The 25,372-nt window shown below is 41.8% G+C and overlaps 2 protein-coding genes across 2 annotated transcripts in view; one reads left to right on the forward strand and one right to left on the reverse strand.

Moving 5' to 3' along the window:
- Positions 1-25,372, reverse strand: part of LOC118410961 (homeobox-containing protein 1-like) — a 1,064,572-nt gene that overhangs the window by 152,575 nt on the left and 886,625 nt on the right. The gene's annotated exons all lie outside the window — the stretch shown is intronic.
- LOC118424073 overlaps positions 1-25,372 on the forward strand; it is a gene marked incomplete in the record, with an annotated part of 163,824 nt that overhangs the window by 86,336 nt on the left and 52,116 nt on the right. The window contains 29 exon segments of the mRNA XM_035832589.1: positions 280-531; positions 911-1,045; positions 1,726-1,872; positions 2,452-2,628; positions 3,137-3,304; positions 3,803-3,913; positions 4,397-4,582; positions 5,154-5,369; positions 5,808-6,089; positions 6,516-6,755; positions 7,333-7,455; positions 9,419-9,562; positions 10,163-10,342; positions 11,166-11,273; positions 11,843-12,112; positions 12,885-13,391; positions 14,112-14,294; positions 14,705-14,893; positions 16,191-16,352; positions 16,986-17,195; positions 18,002-18,181; positions 18,511-18,765; positions 20,033-20,038; positions 22,039-22,173; positions 22,739-22,963; positions 23,426-23,557; positions 24,238-24,396; positions 24,815-24,937; positions 25,179-25,356. Of these exon segments, the coding sequence (XP_035688482.1) occupies positions 280-531; positions 911-1,045; positions 1,726-1,872; positions 2,452-2,628; positions 3,137-3,304; positions 3,803-3,913; positions 4,397-4,582; positions 5,154-5,369; positions 5,808-6,089; positions 6,516-6,755; positions 7,333-7,455; positions 9,419-9,562; positions 10,163-10,342; positions 11,166-11,273; positions 11,843-12,112; positions 12,885-13,391; positions 14,112-14,294; positions 14,705-14,893; positions 16,191-16,352; positions 16,986-17,195; positions 18,002-18,181; positions 18,511-18,765; positions 20,033-20,038; positions 22,039-22,173; positions 22,739-22,963; positions 23,426-23,557; positions 24,238-24,396; positions 24,815-24,937; positions 25,179-25,356 (5,383 nt within the window).

Raw genomic sequence — 25,372 nt, forward strand, 5'->3', positions numbered from 1 at the left:
GTCATTCGTCACCTTAGGGCAGGCACTATCACTGACAGTCTCACATAGGGTAAGACACTATCACTGACAGTCTCATTCAGGGCAATGCACTATCACTGACAGTCTCTCACAGGGTAAGACACTATCACTGACAGTCTCACACTTGGTAAGGTTTCCATGGTCTCTCCACAAAGTACCATTTAGCTATGCTTAGATTGATTTTCTGTAAGCCTTTGTTTAGTGAGATAGTACAAACACTGCTGTCCAGACTCTTACTGATCATGTTTTTGTGTTATTCAGGTCTGACTGAGCCCACGGATGAGTGTACTGCAGGTCACTACTGTAGCCTGGCCGCCATCGCTCCCAACCCCATCCTGCAATCCTACGGAGACTACTGCACTGCTGGCCACTATTGCCCCCAGGGTACAGGGGAGCCCGTCCCCTGCCCCAGGGGAACGTTCCTGCCCGACACAGGGATGGACGAACTGACGGATTGTCTGAACTGTACTGGAGGGAAGTACTGTGAGCAACAGGGACAGAACAATGTCACAGGTCAGGTCATCTGCTGTTGTGTATACCTCACACCATCTAGACAAAGTTATTGTAAGATACCTGTTCAGACAAATGTTTGAAGTTAAAGTTTAAGACATATGGCACCGTATGTAATACCTTCTCTGTTCTTAAACCCTTTGGCGACACAATCAGCATAGCAGGAGACTAGTCTGGTGATTTGTTTCAAATACCATTATCTTTCCAATTGCTGCATAGTAATCAGATAACGCAGTATGTACCATTTTGTCATACTATCTCGAGTCATACACAAATCTTTGGTATGACAAAATTGGGGATCAAACTCACAACCTACAAACGTGTAAAAAGATGTTCTCAGAGTGAAACTTACTTTTTATCTGGCTGTGTTGTCTATTCACAGATGACTGTGAGGCAGGGTTCTACTGCGCTAGTGGTGCGTGGACAGCCACCCCCACAGACGGAGTGACAGGAGACGTGTGTCCGCCTGGCCACTACTGCCCAGTCGGGTCCCCCCAGCCTGTACCATGTGATGATGGTGAGTACACACTAACATTAAATATTTGGACTGAAATTTTATCTCAGTCAGTACTGTCTGAAACTTGTAAATGTTAACAAAATTTAATATCCAGTTGCATCGATGAAGGTTAGACATTCAGGTAATAAGATATGCCAAATAGCAATTACTCAAGCAACTGGATATAATTTTGGAAACGGTGAAACGTTTCAAATAACATTTGTTATCTTTTGTCAGTGACAGCTGCTTTTTGAGTAACCTTTGTATCAAGTACATGTATCTCCTTACATGGATGTATAACCTTCATCAATGATGTGATAAATACACAGCAGCCATTAACGCCCCCTGGAGATTTATCCTAGCACATAATTAAGGGTCAATTAATGCACGTGTGCATTAATCAAAACGATTAATGCACGGCTGTTGATGATTTTCCATCTGTTACGGCGTCATAACCAGCATGAAATGGGGCCTTCTGATTGGTCCACGTCCCCTGGCTATATGATAATTGTGTATAAGCAGGCATAAGGTTCTAATGGTTAAGCATATGGTTCCAAATTTAAACTCCGGGGGTGTTATAAGACAAAGTAAGCTGTCTGGTAATGTTTTTGACCACGGACAAGTTAAAGTCTGTGACACATGTTTGGTTTGGTACTGCTGTTTGAGGGGAGACGTAATGTTTGTTTGTTTGTTTGTTGTAGGTACATACATGAACCACACCCAGGCTGAAGTCTGTGACACGTGTCCAGCGCGGTACTACTGTGTGAGAGGAGACATAGCCGACCCCTGTCCTGCTGGTCACTACTGTCCAGTTGGAACCGGTTTTGACTGGAAGAACTGTCCTAAAGGTAAGAAACAGCTATTACAGCTTTTGCAATGAAAACTTCATTTTGCTAGTATTCACACATGTAAAATCATACATCATGTACAATTCTGTGAATAGTTTCATCATTTTGTTATTTATACACAACCAAAACTACAGTACCTGACGTTTTGCTGCATAAGATCTTGCTGAGGGCAATACTGATTGTTTCTGCTTTGCACTGTTTGTGACTGTATTTTTCACACTGCAGTGGCAACACCTAGCTACAGTATGCTAGGTACAGTATGAAGTAGAGCCAGTCAGTATTGCCCTGTGGAAAATGACAGTAACCAAAACATCAGCTACGTACTAATGCTAGCGCATTTGTTGTGTAGTTTACAAAGAACACTGTAACAGTTGTTACTGAATACACCATGCACTAGTGCTAGATTACACTCTGGAACTGTTCAAGTAGTACAAGTTTCTTAGCCTGGTGTCCAGCCTTGTTGTTGTGCTTGTAGTCGCTCCCTGAAAGGTCAGCTTCTGGATGCAACTAAAAGCACAAGGCTGGACTCCAGTCTAAGAAGTTTCTGTTTCCTGATGTGATGTTACGTCTGTCTCTTAGGTACATATGGTCCTGTTGAGATGCTTGCAGCAGCTAATGAGTGCACTGAATGTGATGGAGGAAGCTTCTGTAGCGAGAGCGGTGCCACCAACGTCACAGGGATGTGTGCTCCAGGCTACTTCTGTCAGTGGGGTGTGGACACTGCAACACCCAACGGCAACCACACAGGCAGTGGAGGTATGGGAAAACTGTATATATCTCCATGTTTGGAGGTGTGTCTGTTTGTTTGTTAGATTGTGTGTCCCCCTTGATTTGACTATAGAAGAGTGTTAGGAAGTGAAGGGGAAAATGCTGTAGACTGACGAGAAGATGAGGTCAAATTTGACCTCAAAATGTTCTCCTTCAAGCTTGTTTTCAATGTCTGTCGCATTGGGGATGCTGACAGAAAGTTTGGCCAAAGGTCCCAGAATAGACTATCTCATTTCTTGTGTACAATTTGTCCTATATGCATGTCTGTTGCCTTTTGAGAGCCTGTGGGTAAAATGCACTAGATAGAATCAGTGAGAAATTCTCAATTATGAATAAAACAAGAATTTCACAGTAACTATATATATTTCATGGAGGTATGAGGTATTTGATGTCTTATTGATCCTGTCAAATTTTTTTCAAAATCTGTACACTTCCACCACAACCCATACCTTCCCACTTATAACAAAGTCTTACCCTATATTGTTCCATTTCTCAGGAGAGTGTCCGGAGGGGAGTTACTGCCCAGAAGGCACGTCAGACCCGATCGGCTGTGAGGCAGGCACGTACAACGACAGGACCCTGCAGGCCAACTGTACTGCATGTCCTCCAGGCTACTACTGTCCTGTCAACTCTACAACCTATGTGGGCACACCGTGTTGGTCAGGTGAGATGCTTTGAAAGTTAAAAGTGAAAAAGAGAAAGTTGAATGTTACAGCTAAAGTGAAAGTGAAACGTGAAAGTGATCTCGAAGCAGTTTACATATAGCTCACTGAAGAACTAATCATCTATTGGTTGTGACAGAGAAGACAGATAGACTATGTACAGTATTTACAGGTTTATTGTACATGTACCTGGAAATTCCCCTATCTCATTTTCAAAAGTACAATATACGGCGAGTGAACCAACATCCCATCGTAAGGACTGCAATCCTTTCCAGTAGTAGCATGTCCTGTGACCAGGATTCAAACTCCCAACCTCTTGGTCCAGGAGTAGGGTAGCCACTAGCCACTTGTATAGAGAACAAAAGTGGCTCATGTTTGATAACAAGAAAAAACAGAGCTAAAATTATTTACATCTGTGCTTCTAGTCTCTGGTCAAGGCAAAAGCTATCGAAAAAGCCAGCATTCTGTCAGTGTAAACATGTTTTCTTTGTTTCTTTCAGGGTTTTACTGCCTGGAGGGGACAGCCACCCCGACCCAGTACCCCTGTCCTGCAGGCACCTACAACAACAGGAGTCGTGCTGACAGTGCGTTTGACTGCCTACCATGTCCAGGTAAGATATAATGCACTAAAACTCATACACAATGCAGTTTACAATGGCAAAAATATTGGATATGCAATGCAGAAAAGTTCTAGTAGCCATGTAAGATATGTTTGGTACAGTAACTGTAAATCTCAAAATGTTTGCAGTTTCATTTTCAAGGTTCACACAGTGACCTCTCTAACAGGACTTTATGACACTGCAAATTATGCATTCATTTATCAATAAAGTACAGTATTAACTGTACGAAAAAGTTGTGCAACCACAAACTGAGAACACCTCAAAACCTCATTTTCCCTACAGCGGAATTAACTTGAAAATTATTGAATTAATTATTTTACAGTATGCTATGATACTGTAAACCAGTATAGCCCTGACGAAGATGACAGATGGTCATCAAAACGTTGGCTCTTGATAAATGTCTTCCTTTCTTCCTAAAAAAAAACCCTGTGATTAAGTATGCTATGATGTAATGTAAATTGCTTCTGTGTACAGGTGGACAGTACTGTGCAGGAGATGGGCTGTCCACACCCACAGGTGACTGTGCGCCTGGGTGGTTCTGCTCAGGTGGTGCCTTCAGCGACAAGCCATCGCCCTACGTGAACACCAGCGACTCATACAGTGTGGACACCGAATGTCCAGTCTACTCCCTTAACTTAACTGGCGGCATCTGTACACCAGGTAACACAGATTTTTGTCAAAGTCTTTTTACAACTCTTTTTCAGTTATATGAATCCTGTCTCAGGTGCTGAAATATTAGCTGCTATGTGCCATCTCAGTATACTTGATAACTTGTCTGTGATTGTTGTGTGAACTATGTCTTATCACCTCACAGTTTAACAGATTCTGTGCACCTGTAGGTTTCTCACTATGGATGTCTGTATTCGGTTGATAGGATCCTGTTTAAGGTGCTGAAATGATGGCTGCTGTGCACCATCCCAGCAGACTGCTTGCGTTTGTGTACACATTCAAAACTGAATGTCAAAGTAACAATACACTATAGTGATGAGATTGACAATGACACACTTGATGCACTTTCAAGAATAAAAGTCTTTTTTTGCAATGGGCTTGAACTGATGGTAATAACTGCGTGACTATCCGACTGCTGCCTACCCTTGTCAGGGAACCCAGCAGCAGTACAATCAAATAATGGATACTACTACTACTACTGCTAAATTTGTTGTCCTTCAATACATGCACTGCTGTTTGTACATGCTCTTCTTGTTGACTGACAGTGTTCCTTGTTTGTCAGGTACATACTGCCCGGAGGGATCTGAGCGCCCCACGCCGTGTGACCTGGGTCAGTACTGTGAGCACCATGCGCTGGATGCCACGTCAGGCCCGTGTTCCGCCGGGTACTTCTGTAATGGCAGTGCTGAAGTGAGAGACCCTCAGCCCTGCTCCACAGGGCACTACTGTCCTGAGGGAATGGACATGGAGATGCCTTGCCCTGCTGGGACATATGCAGGTTTGTCTATCACACGTACAGCTTATTGTCAATATCTTAGATACATTCCAGCATTTTTCATGAAGATTCCATTGTGTTTTGACATTCTGAGTTGAACTGTAAATTATTGTTAAGTCAAAAAATTGGACTTACCCAAATTTTTGACTGCCAAACTCCAGTCTTTGTCAAGGAATGAACAATCCACTGCTTCTGTGACATCAAATTATGCACTTGCAGATAGAACACATTATTTTGTTCAGAAATGATTCTACCAACAAGGATGAACTTTTAGATTTAGTGTTCCATTTTAACCTTAAATTTGCAGACCAAGAAAGATCTGTGAAAATATTCAAGACATCTTGCAAATACTGTACTTTGGTTCTTATATACCAGCATTTTGCATAAAAGATTGATGGTATTTTGACATCATTTTTAAGAGTTCCATGTTTGTCTTTGCAGACCAAGAAGGAAATGCAAACATATCTGAGTGCACGCCCTGCACACCCGGGTCCTACTGCAGTGACTGGGGTATGGACAGTCCCAGCGGCCCGTGTGCCGTTGGGTACTATTGTCCAGGCGGTCAGAACACCTCCACGCCCATGGACCTGGCCTGCAGCCCTGGACACTTCTGTCTGCAGGGCAGCTGGAACCAGACAGGCTGTCCCAGCGGTTACTACCAGCCACACTGGGGCCGCGGAACCTGCGATATGTGTGAGGAGGGATTCTACTGTCAGGCATATGGTGAGGCATCTCTTTGTTTGCATGTATAGGATATATAGTATGCAGTAAATTGCAAAAAAGAACATGGATTCTTACAGTAAGTCATACATATAGAATGTGGAAGTCAATTTCAATGTGTGAGAGAATAAAAATGAAGTATCTATGGTTCAGTATACTATACTCTGTGTGTTCAGTCATTTGCTAAACCTTCAAGACCACTTAGATTTCATATTAAAGGCAACATCTTTTTTTGTGGCAAACATTTTTTTATTCGCACACTTATACCAGTTTTTTGGGTTCCCCGACAATGTCATCCATATAACCAAATCAACATACACAGTGTACATGGCCTTATTAACGTTTCCCAGCCCAATATATGCTCTGTCATTCCTTTTCCATTAGTGCAAATGAGATGATATTTCTTCATATTTCCTGCCCCCAACATAGGTGATTATGAGGTGCTAGACTACGACAACACCACTTCATCCGGAAACTTCAGTAGCCGGTACCGCAGCGTACGGGGAGTGTCCGTCCCCACGGTGTGTCCACCTGGCTCCTACTGTCCGGCTGGGACCAAGTTTGCCACCCAGTACCTGTGTCCAGAGGGAACGTACAGTAACAGCTCCGGCCTGGCCAATCACACACAGTGTGCACCATGTGATCCTGGCATGTTCTGTCTAGGAGAAGGTAATGCATTTATTAGCAACATTGTTTGGAGTTTGGGTCATCTCTGTAATACATGGGTTAACATTCCAGTGATTTATTAGTAAAACAGAATGTTAGTAAGGTTTCACCTCCTTTTTTTTTGTTCACTGTTATATTATATAGTGTTAAAGTAGGAGGTTTACAGATTGTTAAAGGTATGAAGAGGTTGGACGAAGCTTAAGTAGACTTACTTTTGCATATTGTAAAATGAGTTACAATAGCAAATGTTTGTTTGTAGTCCATAACACTGTAAAGTTTAACATAGATAAAGTTGGTCTAAGAAGGTACTGTAACAGTAGATGCAGTTTAATTGCACACTCCATTTGCTAGTACTGTATTTCATGCAATCATCTGGTTGGTGCAATAATGCAAAGTTATCCAGCTGAACCATACCAATTTGGGATTTGGGGATTTTTTACAACTAAGATAAGTGTGCAGTAATCTGTTCTGCAATTAACTGGCACCTAATGTACATGTATGGTAGCTGCTTAGTTTTGTAGTTCATTCCATTCATTCATTCAGTAATTCATACATTCTTTCTTTCATTCCCTTGCCTCAGGGAACACTGAGCCAACAGACAACTGCACGGCTGGGTACTTCTGTAGTCAGGGTGCCTGGACCTCCACTCCTATTGATGGTACCACAGGAGACATCTGTCCTGAGGGCAGATACTGTCTGTCAGGTAAGATTCAGTACGCTATTGCAGGAAGATTGCTCCAAACTTCACTGAAGACAAAGACTGCCATATCACAAAAGTTCATCAGGAACCTCTTGTATTCGGATTTCAGTCACAGTTTCCATAGAAACATGCTAGGCACTTTCAGGGCTTGTGACTGATACCAAGATTTACATTGTTTAGAAAAAAACATTTCTGTATTTTAAGATGTGCTGGTTTGAGCTGAATTTGGGCATATCTTCCAAAGTTGCACATATTTGTATAAAGAGCGCTAGAGCCATGATATCCCACCTGAATCAACATAATTTATTCATTTGTTCCTAAAAATGAGCAAGAGACATCAAGCCATTATTCTATGGTACTGGCCGGATTTTCCAGGCCTCTTCTTGTTTATTTATTTATTTATTTCTGTAATCTTTATCCAGGGTGGTCCAAGCTCAGTGCTCTTGCACTGCTTTTCAGTGGAGCCCTGCGTGTTACATAAAAAGAAATTAAACATATTCATCACAAACATAGGCAAACATAAATAGACAGCAATAAATGAAATGATTAAATAACAATGGTAATGAAACTGATGTAAACAATAATACTAATCATAACAATAGATGCTGCTAGTGATGATGATATCAATACAAATGATGAATGAAAATAATGGTACGAAACTAAAGAAAACAATAATGATAATAACAAAATGAATACTATCAAGTTGTCATTTTCATTGGGTGGTCAGAGGTCAGGCTAGCCAAGCCCTGCATTTGGTCTTTACAGATGGTGGAAGACTGTTCCATGCAGTAATACCTCTATAAGAGAACTTGCGCTTTCCACATTCTAACCGTACAAGTGGCAGTTTCAGGGATAGATTCTGACTGTGCCGGGTGGGATAGCTGTGGGAGTCAGAAGTCCTTTGAAAACTATTGATGTAATCAGGAAGTTCATTGTTAACTGCCTTCTACATTGATTGTAGCAGGTGCAAGTTTCTCCTGGATGTTAAGGTTTTCCAGCCCAAGGCAGATAGCTCATCAACGCCAACATGATGGGTGTATTTCAAACCAAGAATAAGCCTAGCTGCCCGGTTCTGGAGTTTTTGTAGTCTATCGGACAGACATTTACCACAATTACCCCAAATCACATCGCAATAGTCCATTTTAGGCAAAACCATGGAGTTGAATAACATAACAAGAGTGCGCTGTGGTAGACAAGGAATTAGGCGCCGTAAGACTCCTAGTCTTGACGAGACTGCATTACATAACTTGTCAATATGGACTTCCCATGTTAAGCAAGGATCAAGCCAAACGCCCAGATACTTAAAGCTAGTGACAACTTCCAAACTGGTGCCAGAAAGAGTGGTTGACAGTTGCTCTGTACTTGACTGCAGCCTACGCGCTGTGCCGAAGAGCATTGCTTTACATTTAGTAACATTGAGTGTCAATTTATTTGTGTGTAACCATGTTTCGATATTACGAAGGTCGGCATTCAGACATTAGTATTCACATCCCTTACTGTTTTAGATGCATAGAAAAGTGCAGTGTCATCAGCATACAACACAACCTGTCCATGTGTTATATAATCAGGCAAATCATTAATGTACAGTATAAACAAGAGTGGCCCGAGAATCGAGCCTTGGGGGACACCAACAGTGACTTCAAGAAAGTCACTCTGGACTCCATTTACGACAGTAGTCTGGTATCGGCTTGTCAGATAAGAACAAAACCATGTCAGTTCCTTATCTTGTACCCCATACATTCTTAGCTTGAGTAGAAGGATCTTATGGCATACCGTATCAAACGCTTTCTTGAGATCAAGAAAGATTGCTCCGGTAACAAGACCCTTCTCCATATTTTCAATGATGGAGTCAGTAACATGAACCAGGAATTTTCTCCTAGACTATACATTAAAGTAAGTAAGTTAAACTTTGATGTTTACCAGTGATATACATATATTCAGACTGTCTATTATTGTTATGATACAGGGAGTATTACTGGGACAGGCTGTCCAAAGGGAACCTTCAGTAACATGACAGGGCTGACCGAGGCATCAGAGTGTCGTGCCTGCACCCCAGGACACTACTGTGCAGACACCGGCCTCACCCAGGAGTCAGGGCAATGCTGGGCAGGTGAGATGTCAAATACGTTATATTTCAAACTGTATCTTCTACAATCATGCAAGAAAAGAAGCCACAAAAATATTTGCAAACAAAACAAAAACTATTTTACCTTTGACATCACAAAACCCAATCATTACAGGAAAAGTGGGGTCTTTTGTTCTCCACTGTTCCACAGAAAAACAAGTCAAACCCAGCAAGCAAAGATTGTCAAATCGGCATTTGTACTATAGTCACATGTTGCATTGGTATTCATTCTTTATCTTTATCTTGTGACTCGCATTAAGGCTTTGGGTAAGAATTTGCAATAAACTTAATATGGTACCATTGAAATAATTAGGCTTATGGAGTTATGGGCATTTTCTTTCTTCACTCATACATTCACTCAATCCTCTTCTTTCTTCACTACTGTTATTTTACTGTAAATAATCTTTTGATATTGTTAACAATGATCTTAAATTGTCATGTATAAGTCATATTGTTTTATATCACACCTCTAATGTAGACGCTTTGTAGTTATGTATTGTACAGTGCTATGCAATTTAGCCCTATGGCTACAATGTTGTACTTTTATAGATGTGTGACCATTTCATCTCCTGATATCATTATTAGGGCACTACTGTTTGGAAGGCTCTGACCAGGCCACACCAGTGGGAGAAACATTCGGTGATGAGTGCACGGCAGGACACTACTGTCCCAATGGCACAGACACACCCGTGGCCTGTCCACCGGGAACGTTCCTACCGACCCGCGGCATGGAGAAGTTGTCAGACTGTGTAGACTGCAGTTCAGGTATGTGTATTCACCTTATGAAGGGCACTGAAGTTGTAGATACACCTGGCGCCTAGTTATAAAAAGATCTATTTTCTTAAGGAGTGGAGCTGGTAAACACTAAAACATATGTAGAACTTTATTGCACGTCAATTGTATGCGATATAATGTATGGTAACAACTATTATGCAGAATATAAAATAGAGGTATGGAATAAAAGTTAACATTCTTTTAAGATAACAATGAGGAATAACATAAGTCTTTGATATAGTGCTACAATCAAGTAGGGCTAACCACGAGTTTCAGTATTCTTTCTAATATCAAAGCAGTCTGGTATATATTCGCCTATATTTGCATTTTGGGAGCTGTGGCATCTATATGTGGTATCTCCTGCACTCTGATAGTACTTTTTGGCGACACTATGTAGATCTCATTTTCTGTATGTAGTTTTTAATTTTTAACTGTTTGTCTGTGTTTGCTTATATGGGCCAAGGGCCTGATGCAAATAAGAATTAGAGAATGAAAACATATGTATCAAGATATATAGAAAATTCTGTCTGTAGGATCGAGTCCCTTAAAATCTGTTGTAGTTGATTTGAGAAAGGTGATGCATTTTATCATCTACATCTGCATGGATTGGTGTTACCCCCAAATGACCCCGCGAGGGGCAAAGTGGGGGGGGGGGGGGTTTAGCTGAGGCTCCCGGGTTAGGGCGGGCAGGCCGCCTGCCTGGCACGGAAGTTGTGCGTGGGAAAAAAGAGTGTTTGTAAATGTCGGTGCATGCGAATATGTGTTGCTATTTGTAGTCGTGACTAGGTGATGCATTTTATACATATGTTCCCAGGTTTCTACTGCGAGACCCCTGGCCAGACTAACGTGACTGCTGAGTGTGCGGCCGGGTTCTACTGTCAGCAGGCAGCCAACACCAGCACCCCTACAGATGGACTCACAGGTAACAGCACTGGACTTACACAAGAATGTTCATTTGAAGAATGCAGCCATTCAATTCTATATCTAGCTACCCTAGGGGAGATTGTATTCCTTCAAAAACATAATTTTCTATCTGATAGAAATGAAGAATCTATTCATTTATTTATTCCTTTATTGGTTTGGCTGTTCAGAAGGCACAGCCAGGGCTGCCCAACTAGCCTATGGCTGTTACAAACGGCTAGCCCTGCAAATGAGGAATATGATAACTCAAGTTTATTTTGCATTTTTATTATACATCAAGCCCAGGTGTGCAAGATATTACATAGTTTGGATGTCTTGTTTTGCTTGCTTCATACAGATTTGTCCAGAGATATGTTTCTTGAGTGTTATCAAACATCTGATACGAATTTACATTTAGATTTTTATGTAAAGGTACATTCAATCTGTCCAATTTTCCATTATAATCTAAATAATTTGCCTTTAGAGTTGTGGTTATGTTTGTATCAGAGTCCTTACATTTTATTTTTTTCACTATGTGAAATGCAATAGAAAAACAACAAAATAGTGACATTTACTGTTCCATCCCTTCAGGTGACATCTGTCCAGAGGGTCACTACTGTGACCTTGGATCCCCCTCCCCGGTCCCCTGTGGTAATGGTACCTTCATGAACCACACGGGAGCCTCGGCCTGCTACGTGTGTCCTGCTGGCCACTACTGCGTGAACAGGGACAGGGCTGACAACTGTACCCAGGGGTACTACTGTCCCGAGGGCACGGGCGCCGACCTGTGGCCCTGCCCTGCAGGCTTCTACGGTGGGGCCCCTGGGCTCAGACAGGAGGCAGACTGTACAGAATGTTCAGGTAAATCTTCTTGAAATCAAGTACTGAAGTAACATTTTAAGCCACACCAACTCATAGGCAGACTCCTGTGAGAATTTGCTCTTATTCAATTTACTCCAACTTAGATTAAGTTCTCAAAATGGTAAGAAGTAGTGATTTATGTCAAAGTGTTGGTAAATTTCTCATTAAGATACTGGTGAAAACTGCACAAGCTTACCATTTAGAGATAAGCTCAGGGAAGTCCGAGAGTGCGGACATGCTAGCGCATTTCTGTCCGTTGACACTGGGACACAGTCGGTGGCACATGACCTATGAAGTGAGTTTATCCATGCAACTTAACCTCACAGATTTAAAAGAGCAATGCCAGCTTTGAATATTGGCACATGAAAACAGAGTCTGTGGGGCAAGTTTTACCCACATGCACAAGATTTCAGGAAGTGAAAAGAGTCAGATGCAAGTGTTCCTCCCAACCATCATCTGTTTCCATGATTTCCTACAAATGTCCTAAAACCAACAGATTGCATTGATGGAGCCCTAGTGAAGTTGCTATATCGATTGCCAAGAATTCTTAGTATGTTTTAACATTGTATGAAAAATGAAAGACTGGTTATGGATTTATCAGGACTTAGACAGTGTAATCTGTATCCATGCCCCATTCGGCTTGACCTTACCTCTTCTCTCATGTTCTCAGTATAAAGTAGTCCGCAGGCCAATTTTGGGTTTGCCACGGTTAAAACAAACAAACAAATAAACAACAAAACAAACACATTGTGCCATTTGGTATTTCCTGCAGGTGGGAGCTACTGTTCCATCCCAGGACTGCCTGCACCTGAGAATGACTGTGCTGCCGGCCACTTCTGCATAGAGGGTGTCGACACCGCCACTCCCAACGGCCTGAACAACACGGGGTTGGGGGGCATCTGTCCAACTGGCTACTACTGTCCCACGGGAACTGCTGCACCGAGAGCGTGCGAGGCAGGCACCTTTAACTATCAGGAGGGGCGAGCTTCATGCGATCTTTGCCCAGCGGGGTACTTCTGCTACCTGAACACCAGCGATCCCTACGCCAACATCTGTCCCAGCGGACATTACTGCCCTGCGGGCACGGAGTACGGGGAGGAGAACCCGTGTTTGGCGGGGACGTACAACCCGCTGCCAGGCCAGCAGAACAGCTCGGCCTGCGTGCTGTGTGACCCGGGAACGTACTGTCAGGGAGACGGGCTCAGTCAGCCCACAGGAAACTGCAGTGCAGGGTGGTACTGCACAGGGGGCGCTAGTGAGGCACAGCCCCTACCTCCAGGTACTATATACATGAATTAGGAAATGACATCTCAGTAATCTAAAGTTACAGTCAAGAAGGAAAATGGAAAAGTTAAACAAAATTTTGTAGCTCTTGGAGGCAAATGTTGACACATACATAATGACACATTCATTTGCACACTAAATAAAGCCCTAGACTTAGTTCAGTCTAATGTATCCGACAAGTTTTTGTGTGTAAGCAGTTGTGAGAAAATTGGCATTTTTGGCCATCGGTATGAATGGCTGGCTGCTTTTGAAACATTTAGGATTTTTCAAAGATTTTTATAAATTTTCTCGCAAGATTTTACTTCCTGGCAGTGACATCTATCACATGTATTTTATTTGAATACAAAAATGCTCAAAAAAGTGGTTTCTCCTGTCTGGTAATATATGGCGGAACCCTTCACAATGTAATGCCATCAGTAGTCTCAGAAGCTGTCTATTGCCAGTTGTATGAATCCTGTCTGAAGTGCTGAAATATTGGTTGCTGTGTACTACCAAATGAGTGGATTACTGTACAAATGAAAACACATTCCCTTGGCTTTGCCACAGGTAATATATGGTGGCACCCTTTGCAATGTGATGCCGTCAGTAGTATGTTAAGTTGTCTATTGCCATTGGCATGAATCCTGTCTAAAGTGCTGAAATATCAGCTGCTGTGTACTACTGACTGAATGGATTACTCTACAACTAAAAACACATTGTCTTGGCTTCTCCCCAGGTAACGTGACCGCCTGCACCCTTCCAGCCAACTACAGCGACGTCTCCATGTGCAGCTGTTCGGAGATCGCGTACACCGGGAACCGCTGTCCTCCCGGGCACTACTGTCCGCAGGGATCCACCGCACCACGGAAGTGTGACGGGGGATGGTACTGTCAGGGGTATGAGCTGTCCACACCAACAGGTAACAATAGTTAAAACCACAATAGCATTGCAAAAGTTACCTATTGACAACAAGTGGATGGATTTTGTAAATCGTCAGACATTTCTTTGCATGGCAGTCCCTGACAAAATATTTGGGGTATTATCTTAAATGTTTACATTTGACCATTAAAAAGAATCTATCCTATCGCTTAAAAACTTTGATAAAATAAAGATTTGTGTTTTTTATCTTACTACCTTGATAAATGACGAATTTTGTGTTTTGTATCTTCCTACTTTAATATCTATAGCCTTCACCACTGCATTAGTAAAAATCTAAGTCGGACCCCCCTGAGTTCCTCTATACTACAGGACACTACTCTTAACAGGTTTCTCAAGTGCAAACATGTTTTATGTTTATGAGATGAATGACAAATTGATTCCTCCCCCCAGCGGAGTGTGCTGCGGGATACTACTGTCCCGAGGGGGTGGGGGTGACCATGCCCGACCCCCCTGAGTTCCCCTGTACACCAGGACACTACTGTGAGCTGGGCTCTCCTGTACAGACTCCCTGTCCCAACGGAACCTTTTCCAACACCAGCAAAAACACCCAGCTGTCCAACTGCAGGTCCTGTACTCCAGGTGGGTCATATTACCTACGGAGATTCATGGAAATGATCCTGTTTTTCTGAATATTTCAGTAGAAATGCATAGAACTGATGCTCTATTGGTCCCTGTATTTCATCAGAAATTCGTAGAAGTGATAGAAATGATACTCTATTTGTCCCTGTATTTCATCAGAAATTCGTAGAAGTGATAGAAATGATGCTCTATTTGTCCCCGTATTTCATCAGAAATTCTTAGAAGTGATAGAACTGATGCTTTTTTTGTCCCCGTATTTCATCAGAAATTCATAAGAGTGATAGAAATGATGCTCTATTTGTCCCCGTATTTCATCAGAAATTCGTAGAAGTGATAGAAATGATGCTCTATTTGTCCCCGTATTTCATCAGAAATTCATAGAAGTGATAGAAATGATGCTCTATTGGTCCCCGTATTTCATCAGAAATTCGTAGAAGTGATAGAAATGATACTCTATTTGTCCCTGTATTTCATCAGAAATTCGTAAAAGTGATAGAAATGATGCTCTATTTGTCCCAGGCCTGTATTTCATCAGAAATTCGTAGAAGTGATAGAAATGATGCTCTATTTGTCCTGTATTTCATCAGAAATTCGTAGAAGTGATAGAAATGATGCTCTATTTGTCCCTGTATTTCATCAGAAATGCGTAGAAGTGATAGAAATGATGCTCTATTTGTCCCTGTATTTCATCAGAAATTCGTAGAAGTGATAGAAATGATGCTCTATTTGTCCCTGTATTTCATCAGAAATTCGTAGAAGTGATAGCTCTATTTGTCCCTGTATTTCATCAGAAATTCGTAGAAGTGATAGAAATGATGCTCTATAATAATTTGTCCCTGTATTTCATCAGAAATTCGTAGAAGTGATAGAAATGATGCTCTATTTGTCCCTGTATTTCATCAGAAATTCGTAGAAGTGATAGAAATGATGCTCTATTTGTCCCTGTATTTCATCAGAAATTCGTAGAAGTGATTTGTCCCTGTATTTTAGCAGTAATTTGTAGAAATGATTGCATGTTTGCCTGCATATTTCAGCAGAAGAGCATAGAAGCTGTCTGCATATATGTCAGCAGAAATGCATAGAAATGATTCTATTTTTGTCACTTTATTTCAACAAGACTGCAAAGAAATGATACAGTATGTTTGTCCACATATTTCAGGAGAAATGCAAAGATTTTATTCTCCGTCCACATACATTTTGTATTTCATCAGAAATGCATGAAAATGATTCTATGTTTGTCTACGTATTTCATCAGTAAAACATGAAAATGATCCCCTGTTTGTCCCCCCTATGTCAGGCTTCTACTGTGGTGGAGAGGGTCTTGTGGCCCCGTCAGCACCTTGTGCACCTGGGTTCTACTGTCCAGCTGGTCAGATAACAGACACACCTGCAGAGTACACCTGTCCAGCTGGCTTCTACTGTCCCGAGGGAAGTCCTACACCTGAGATTTGTGCCAGAGGTATGTAGTGTTATGGATGACGTCTTTTTTTAATTGTACACAACTGCGTATCTAAGAGTATTTGTAACCTTTTAGAAGCTTTGTAATTGTTATTCTGAGCACAGATGTTGCCTTTGTGTTTTGTGTTCATAACATAAAGGTCATAGCTATACCTTCGGTTTACACCAAGCTAACCATGCTAAGGATGCCAACTTTCAGTTTGTTTGTTTTATTTGCATCTCCAATAGTGTTACACTTTCTAGTTTCACACTTTTCTGACTGTGCCCATTTACAATACAATAAAATGAAAAGTAAAGAACGAAAACTTATACAATTTTAACAAATCAAATGTGGTAACTTGAAAGTGATCAGGAGAGGTCAGAGGTCAACACAAAATAACAATAGCATCTGGGTTTTGTATATAAAGAAATACAAATGGATGATAATTGACAAATTATATTATACTACAGTTAATGTTGTCAAGACTTTTATACACCTGATGAACACTTGCTCTTTCTACTTTATTATTTTCTATAAATCACAATATATGTTAACAAAGCAATAGGCGACACATGCATCAGACCAATGTGTAAATGTAATGTTAGCTACCTCCATCCCATTGGTTGTGTCTGACATCCTGATCCCATGTTGCAGGCACCTACCAGTCCATCCCAGGACAGGCCCTGTGTGAGGTGTGCCCCTCCGGGTCCTACTGTGACCCACATGAGCTGAACAACGTGACGGGAGTCATCACCCCTGAGCCATGTGTACCTGGACATTACTGTCCCAACGGCACGGAGTACGCCGCCCAGAACAAATGTCCTGCTGGCACATACAGCAACGCCAACTCACTGGCTAGTGCAGGTGGGTCTGCTTCTGTTCTCTTCCTTCCTTCAGGAAGCACATGTTTTACGTTATGAAAACAAGAAAGCTTCTGAAAAAAGCTGGCCGGTGCGTATTTTGGAAAAAGCCTGGATGTTAAACAAAATCACATGAAAAAAGAGTTTTTAAACATCGAATTACTGAATTGGTCTGTCTTCTATTAAAAAAACATTACATGACATTTATCTAACAAAGAAAAAAAATGTAACATGTGGGGTTCGAACCCACTATCCACGGCTGCAGAAGTAAATTGCTATCTGCACCCAGTGCCTTAGATCGGTCGGCCACGCTGACTCAATTACGCAATCAGTCGTATAGAAGGGCTATTAGAAGGGTTTGGTTAAACTGACCGATCCATGCATCCATCCATGCATCCAAACAAACAGTTGAACGAACCACTTCTGTCATTTCAAAGACAAGTGCTACGCATCGGCAAAAAATTTTCCATCATAGCTATGATCCTGACTTTACTCTTGAATAACATAAATTATGAAGTTTCTCTCTGATGTTGTATGTAGTTAACCAAATGATAATGGGTCCACATGCTTAAAACCTGCAGTTGAAAATCGAAGTCCAGAATGTCATTTTCTATTAGAAAAATGTCTGTACCCCCTCTTGATTCTACATTGGAAGACCTCATACCGCCATGAAACTCTTCATTTTGCAAATAACTTCTACATTTACATAATGGAACGCTGGATATATAAACCTTTAACTAGCTTACCCATGCTATGCATTGATTATTCTCATTAGTAGAATGAGACTGAAGTGTTGCATGTTCCCTCCAGCTGAGTGTGCTGACTGTCCCCCGGGGATGTACTGCCTGGACGAGGGTCTGATGGCCCCCACAGGAAACTGTAGCGCTGGCTTCTACTGCGCAGGAAGGGCAGACAACCCAACACCTACTGACGGCACCACAGGAGACATCTGTCCACAGGGGCAGTATTGTGAGCAGGGATCAGAAATAGGTCAGTTTTCACAGGGGTAATATTGTTGGCAGGGATAAGAAATAGGTCACTTTTTTTTTTACAGGGGCATTATTGTTAGCTGGGGTTAGAAATTGGTCAGTTTGTTATGATCTACATTGTCAGCAGGGATCAGAAACAGGTCAATTTTCAGAATCATAATAATTTTGTATTGTACCAGGCAGAGTTTCATGTAGGTCATGTGAAACCCTTTCCTCTGTGATCACAGATTTCACAACTTTGAGAACTACAGAGAGACTTCTGGTTCCTTGCGGCACACCAGACAATGTGACCCTAGATTCTTTAATGGTCTTGACTTTTTCTCATCACAGGGACGGACTGTCCGGTTGGTCGCTATGGGAACCAGACCGGTCTGCGTGCGTCTACCGACTGCCCGCTGTGCGACTCCGGATACTACTGTGATCGTCCCGGGCTCACAGAACCCTACCAGCCCTGCCATGCAGGGTACTACTGTGCAGTGGGCTCCACCAGTCCCAACCCCACGTTGTGCCCTAGTGGTGCCTACTGCCCAGAGGGTACCCCTAACCCTGTACCCTGTCCTGCTGGAACATACCAACCCTTCATGGGTAAGATCAGCTGCCTCGTTATAACATCCACATTTTCATCGCTTTATTTGAATTACTGCATACTTGATATTAGGCCCAATTCATTTTCGTGGTCCTCAGATTAAACAAGAAAGCTTCTGAAAAAAGCTGGCCGGTGCGTATTTTGGAAAAAGCCTGGATGTTAAACAAAATCACACGAAATAAAGAGTTTTTAAACATCGAATTACTGAATTGGTCTTTCTTCTATTAAAAAAACACTACATGAGATTTGTCTAACAAAGAAAAAAAAAAATTTAGCAAGTGGGGTTCGAACCTGCGATCTGCGGAAGATAGGTACCGTGCGTTAGTCCGCTCGGCCATGCTGGCTTGATTACGCAATAACACGTATAGAAGGGCTATTTGGTTAAAGTGACCGATCCATGCATCCATGCATGCATCCATCCATGCATGGATGGATCAGCACCGGCAAAAAAAATAATGTTGAACTGAAATCTGGAGTCTGAGGGAAAAGTCTGTAATGCTAGTTCACCTTTATCCGTTGGGTAACCTATATCCGTTGCTTTTAAAAACAGGGTATTTGGGGATATCACGTTGACGGACGTTGGTTTAAAATTGCAATATTTTCTGTACATGGCAGTTTAAAACTGCCACCCGTCGACTTCATGTGCCTAAATACCCTGTTTTGAAAAACAACGGATATAGGTTACCCCGCGGATAAAGGTGAACTAGCATTACACGTTCATGTTACCAGATACAAGTTTTCTTCCCAGCTCTCCGCTTTCATCCTTTTGCACTTGCTAAATTTAACTTGACATCCTCGAACCAAGAAAATAAATTTGTGAGGCCTTAATTTTCCATCTCTTAGTATCTTTGCTAAGTTTTTTGTTTTCATTCTTCATAATTTCATGTCTATATGTAGATGTTCAACTTTAAAGTATTTGTCCTCATGGTATTGTCTGTTATCATGCTGTCTTTGTGGATTGTATTGCCAACATTCCATTTTGTATGCCTGTGATGATGAACATTGCTTACTAATGGCATCGCCTGACGACTCATTTCTTGTCACATTCTTATTAGACTCAATTCAACATCTAAGGCTTTACTTTGTGCCAACTTTGAAATAATTGCTGGTGTAATATGTTACCATCATTGTATATTATGTATATCCATCCAGCTATATGTACTGCAAAAGCATTGCAGATGCTCTACATATTCTGATGCACATTTTCTAATGACTTTTCTTTCTCTCTATTTTGTCCCTTGTAATTATGGACATTGGCTGCTGCAGCTCCAGGTTTGAATTTTAGGCATCATTATCAATGGTTTTGTACACAAAGGTGTCTTTTTGGTCCACTGTTGGCAGCTGAAACTCTTACTGTTAGAGATAAAGGGAAGAACAACCAAAAGAAAAATTTTTTATCACAAATGATTTCAAACTTCAACAGTTCAGTTTTCACATATAGAAGGAAAATATTTTGGACTTTTTATTAATTTGGGGGAAATTAATGTTTATTGCAAAACTTTGTCTAACTGAGATTGTCAGCTGTCAATCACAACCAATTTAGGTCCCTTTTGGATGCAAGGTGCACATGTACACTTCTCTGTCACATTGCCTTATTGCTTGGATTTTTCCATTGTATTCTGTTGTACAATTAAGGGTTATAGGCTGCAAAAGTTGTAATAATTATCATAACTTTAAGAATTACTCATTGTGAAACTGACTTTCTCTGAATTTCAAGACATACCGAGCTCTAGAAACTTTGAATCCAAAGTTCTGACTGCAATGTGACATCCAGAGAAATGTACAATCTATCTGTTAGTCACCTAATAAACACAGTGGTTGTAGTTACGGTGGGTGCACCAAAGAATGTGTCTGTTGTGTCAGTGTCAGTCCGTCACACAGAGCAGGTCAATGTCGTGGGAGAGAAGGGGACGAGATTTATAGTTTTCATGGTGTCTGTGGCTGTCATCACAATGTCTGTGGCTGTGTTGTATTTTGTCTGTGTTGTGCTTGCTTGATGGTGTCACTGGTGTTGAAAAGAAACTTTATGGTGTTGCATGCTGTAAAGGCCATAAGGGGAAAATGCTACTAATCAGACTCATGATGAATCATGCAAGTGCGAGGCTGTCTCTAGCACCAGTCCCTCTGTCCCTACATGAAAATTTGCTTGTTGGGATGGGCATCGTCTCTGGCTAATAAATTCTACCTTAACGTCTCCGGTCCTAATTCCGACCTATGTTCTACACGAACGCACACTTGTTTTGTAAATGTGTACTTGACACTTAACCATTGTGAGTTGAGCTTTCATCTTGTACTGTACATATAACTGTGATTAAAGCTTGACAGGCGTGTATTTTTCTTAAGTGATGCGCTTTGCGTCGGAGCATTACATCTCGCGGAAGCTACAGATGGTTTTAGGTTCATTTGCATGTGGAACGTTCCATCGCAAAAATGTGTGCCATAATCCCGAACTATGCAACTACAGTGTGATTTTTGGACATAGTCAAGCATTTAAAATACCGAAACTGCCATTGAAATACTTGATAACTATATTTCTGTCAAAAACAGAGCTCAGTCTTTTCATTCCGCCAACAGTTGCGGCGCGATTTAATCCAAAATGGTATCGACGGCGTGCTGTTGTTTACGTGGTGGAGGTCACATGACTTCGAATCACGTGGTCGATAAAAATGGCGGACTCGAAGATGCGTGAAAAATCACACGTCGTGTTAGCTCCGATTATCAAGCATGAAAGACACTATCATGACATAGGTGTAGCTTGTTGTAAAGTTTAACTATCACTGTTTATACATGAGGCGTCATGCAGGGATGTTAAGTATTCTACACTGAATAATTCCGCCGTGTTGAAGGCCATGTTCGTAAGCTGTTCGCTCGTCAACTCTCGCCAGAGCGGTAAAATTCAAGCAAATATTCAAGCATTGGTTGTTGGTACTTTCGAACTTAAACAAATGTTTTTACCGTGTGGTATTCAAGAGAGTAACTTAGTCAACTGTCACGGCCCATATCATGAGTGGGCACTTATGCGTATCGCAGCACTGCTCGTTTTTCCAACTAGTTCGGGATTAGGGATAGGTCGGAATTAGGACCGGAGACGTTACTGACTTGAAATTGACGTATTTTCATAAACTTAGAACGACAGATTGAACAATGAAAAATGACAACTTGGGCTCCCAAACAATAAGAAAAAAATTCAAGATAAAGCTGGAGACAGCCTTGAGCAGGGGTTTATACTTTCACTCCTTCTGATGACAAGACGTTACACTGTCTCTCTACAGGTAAGACCAACAGCAGCTCCTGTGTGGAGTGTACACCTGGACACTACTGCCAGGACGGAGGCCAGCCCAACGTGACGGGAGACTGTCTGCCCGGGCACTACTGTATCCGAGGGGCAAGCGTGCCAAATCCAATGGGTACAGAATTGTCTTTGTGTTTTTTTTGGATGGGGAGGGGGGGCAGGTATCAACACTAGCTGTAGATGGAGCAGTATGACAGGTTTATAACGTTTGATATTTATTTCTTTTATCTTGTGGACTCCTGGGTAGCCCCTTCAGCCCCTCAGATTTCCAAGGGGGCCCAGGTCACAAAACATGATACGATGTGTAAAATCATATGGCAAAATTATAACATGATGGAAACTTAGAAATGTGTTACGGTAATGAAATTAATGTAACTGAAAATTTAACTGTGTAAAACACAACAGACTGTCAAAACACAGATGTTTTTTGTTTGCCACAGGAAATGTTAGTGATCTGAAAAAATGAGCACTAGACTGCAAAATTTCTGTCATAATGATATGAGTTTGCATGCTTACTTGATATTCCATAACACCTATAGGATGATGTATTTAGTCTGGGTTCATTTAGATCTTATGAAAGCCATAGATTGTTCATAAATGCTGTTACAAACAAATGCATATATCATAACTTCATAATTCGTACTAGTTTGAAGAATCAACTTGAAAATAATTCCCCACAGACGGTGACACAGGAGACATCTGTCCCAGAGGTTTCTATTGCCCAGCACAAAGTTACTGGCCTATTCCATGTGCCAACGGAACGTATGCCAACGACACTGGAGCGTCCGAGTGTATGGTGTGCCCAGCTGGGTACTACTGCTCTGGGGGATCTACAGCGGTCAACTGTGTCCAGGGCTTCTACTGCCCACCAGGGACTGGCACTGACCTTCAACCATGTCCAGCAGGTCAGCAACATTCTGCATTTTATTAATTGTTAGTAGTAGTAGTAGTATTTGATTATACTACTTACAGGGTCCCTGATACGGGTTGGCAGTAGTCGGCTAGTATTCACATTGTTTTTCCAGGCTGCTCTGTCTAACAGTTCAATACTGATGAGGCCACACACTTAAAGAAATTAAGTTGGTGAAGAAAAACTAGTTCTGTGTTTGAAAGCAGATAGTTGAATCACACAACATTTCATAAAGGAAGACCTTTTGGCTATGTTATTGTTCCAGCTTGGATGTAATTTCAATTGCGATTAAAGCAATTAAGGAACATGTCATAATAAAGTAACTTTGATGATTTCTTAGACATTCAGATGTTCAAAATGTTTATTTTTAGACGTAGCTTCATGTATCAACTTCTCTAGCAACTATCAAAGAGGGTTTTGTTGAGATGTTTTCTTAAAAAATGTGTGTTTGATGCAGGAACATTTGGTGCCCGCACTAATCTGGAGACAGAGTCTGACTGCACGCCCTGCTCCGGTGGCAAGTTCTGCGACACGGACGGTTTGGATGACACCACTGGAGACTGTGAACCCGGATACTACTGCACCAGCGGTGAGTGAGACATAGCAGCAAAGACATATGGTCTGTGCATTATGAAGCCCATCACAGACGTCTCTTGATAGTGCTATCTATAGTGCTGAAACGTTAGCTGCTGTGCACTATCCCAGTAGATTCGATAACATCTCAGTTAATTTTGTGTGAACAGGCCTTTTTTCACCATATCACAGTCAAGTGATGTTAAAAACGTCTGTTGTTAGGTGTATGAGTCATGTCCAAGGTGCTGAAATGGTAACTGGTTTGCACCATCTTTGCAGACTTGATAACAACTCTCCTAATGCTGTGTAAACAGTGTCTTATAGTATGATATGGCATGTGTACGGATTCTGTACAATGGTAGGATAGGCACAAATATCTGTTGTCTAAGGTACTGAAATTTTAGCTGCTGTGCACCATCTCAGTAGACTTGATAACTTCTCTGTTAATGTTGTGTAAATAGTATCTTATTTTATAAAATCATTGGTTTACAGATACTTTGCAACTGTAGATTAAAGATATATGTTGTCTGAATCCTGTCTAAGATGGTGAAAACATTTCTGTTGTGCACCATTTCCGTAAACTTTATAACTTCTCTGTTAATGTTGTGTGAATAGTGTCATCAAATTGCTGGTGCACAGATTCTGTGCAACTGCATCTACATATAACTCACCAGGGCTTGCTATGGTCTCTTGCAGGTGTGAATGTGTCCAGACCAGAAGGCCTGAACACTGGTGTTGGTGGGAGGTGTCCACCTGGACACTACTGTCCACTGGCATCAGCCAATCCAATAGAGTGTGCAGCTGGCACCTATGCCAGTCAGGGAGGCCTGGCTGTGTGTGACCCCTGCCCACCTGGTATGTGAATATCAAGAATTGCCTATTACAGTGTATTTGTTTTTACTTAGAATCTGCTCGTGATATCTATAAGGGGCATTGGGAGGGCCTTACAAATTGCTGAACCAGATTGGAATGCACACTGTTGAGACACTAGAATTTAGAGAAGCTAGACTGATGTGCAGTGCAGAAGAAAAAAGGATCCACAGAAAACAACTTAAAGTTTGCAAATCAGCTTACAGATATGCCTTATATGGAAGAGACTGCCGTTCCCATATAGGACTGCTTTGCCATAGCCAATGCTGTAGGATTGGTGTGAATTAGCATGCATTTACCATGGTTTATAGTGACTGAAGATAGTTTTTTGTTTCTACAACTGGCAGTGTTGTAGATGAGTGTCTCCATCTTTTAACACATGAGGCTTTGTTTCTTGTATTAGGTTTCTACTGTGTAAATCAGACAGTCACGCCGGTGGAGTGTCCTCCTGGTCACTACTGCCCAGAGGGGACAGAGTTTGACCAGCAATATCCATGTCCAGCTGGAACTTACAACAACAAGACAGGTATGTGTAGGTGTACAACCTGGGGCATATGGTGAGAATCTGTGCTTAATAGTAGTTGTATCCATTTGCTTGCAGAAAAGTCATGAATAAGGAATGTACACCTTACTGATGAGCACAGCTTTTAATGACCATCTGTAGAAGATGACATATGGTTATCAAAATATGGCTTTTAAAAAGCTTGTTGTTGTAAATAAAGAACTATTGTCTAAAATCTAAGCTACTCTTGATCTTCACTCTTCAGGTCAGCACAACGTGTCAGACTGCCCTGCCTGTCCCCCGGGGATGTTCTGCGAGGGGCTGGGGCTGGTGCAGCCCTCGGGCTGGTGCGACGAGGGGTTCTACTGCAGCGGGGCGTCCAGCAGTCACCGCCCGTTCGATGTGGGAGTGACGACTACTCTGTCTCCCACTGCAGCACCAATGTACGTTTTCACACAA

Source organism: Branchiostoma floridae, chromosome 1, assembly GCF_000003815.2.
Source record: "Branchiostoma floridae strain S238N-H82 chromosome 1, Bfl_VNyyK, whole genome shotgun sequence".
NCBI lineage: Eukaryota > Metazoa > Chordata > Leptocardii > Amphioxiformes > Branchiostomatidae > Branchiostoma > Branchiostoma floridae.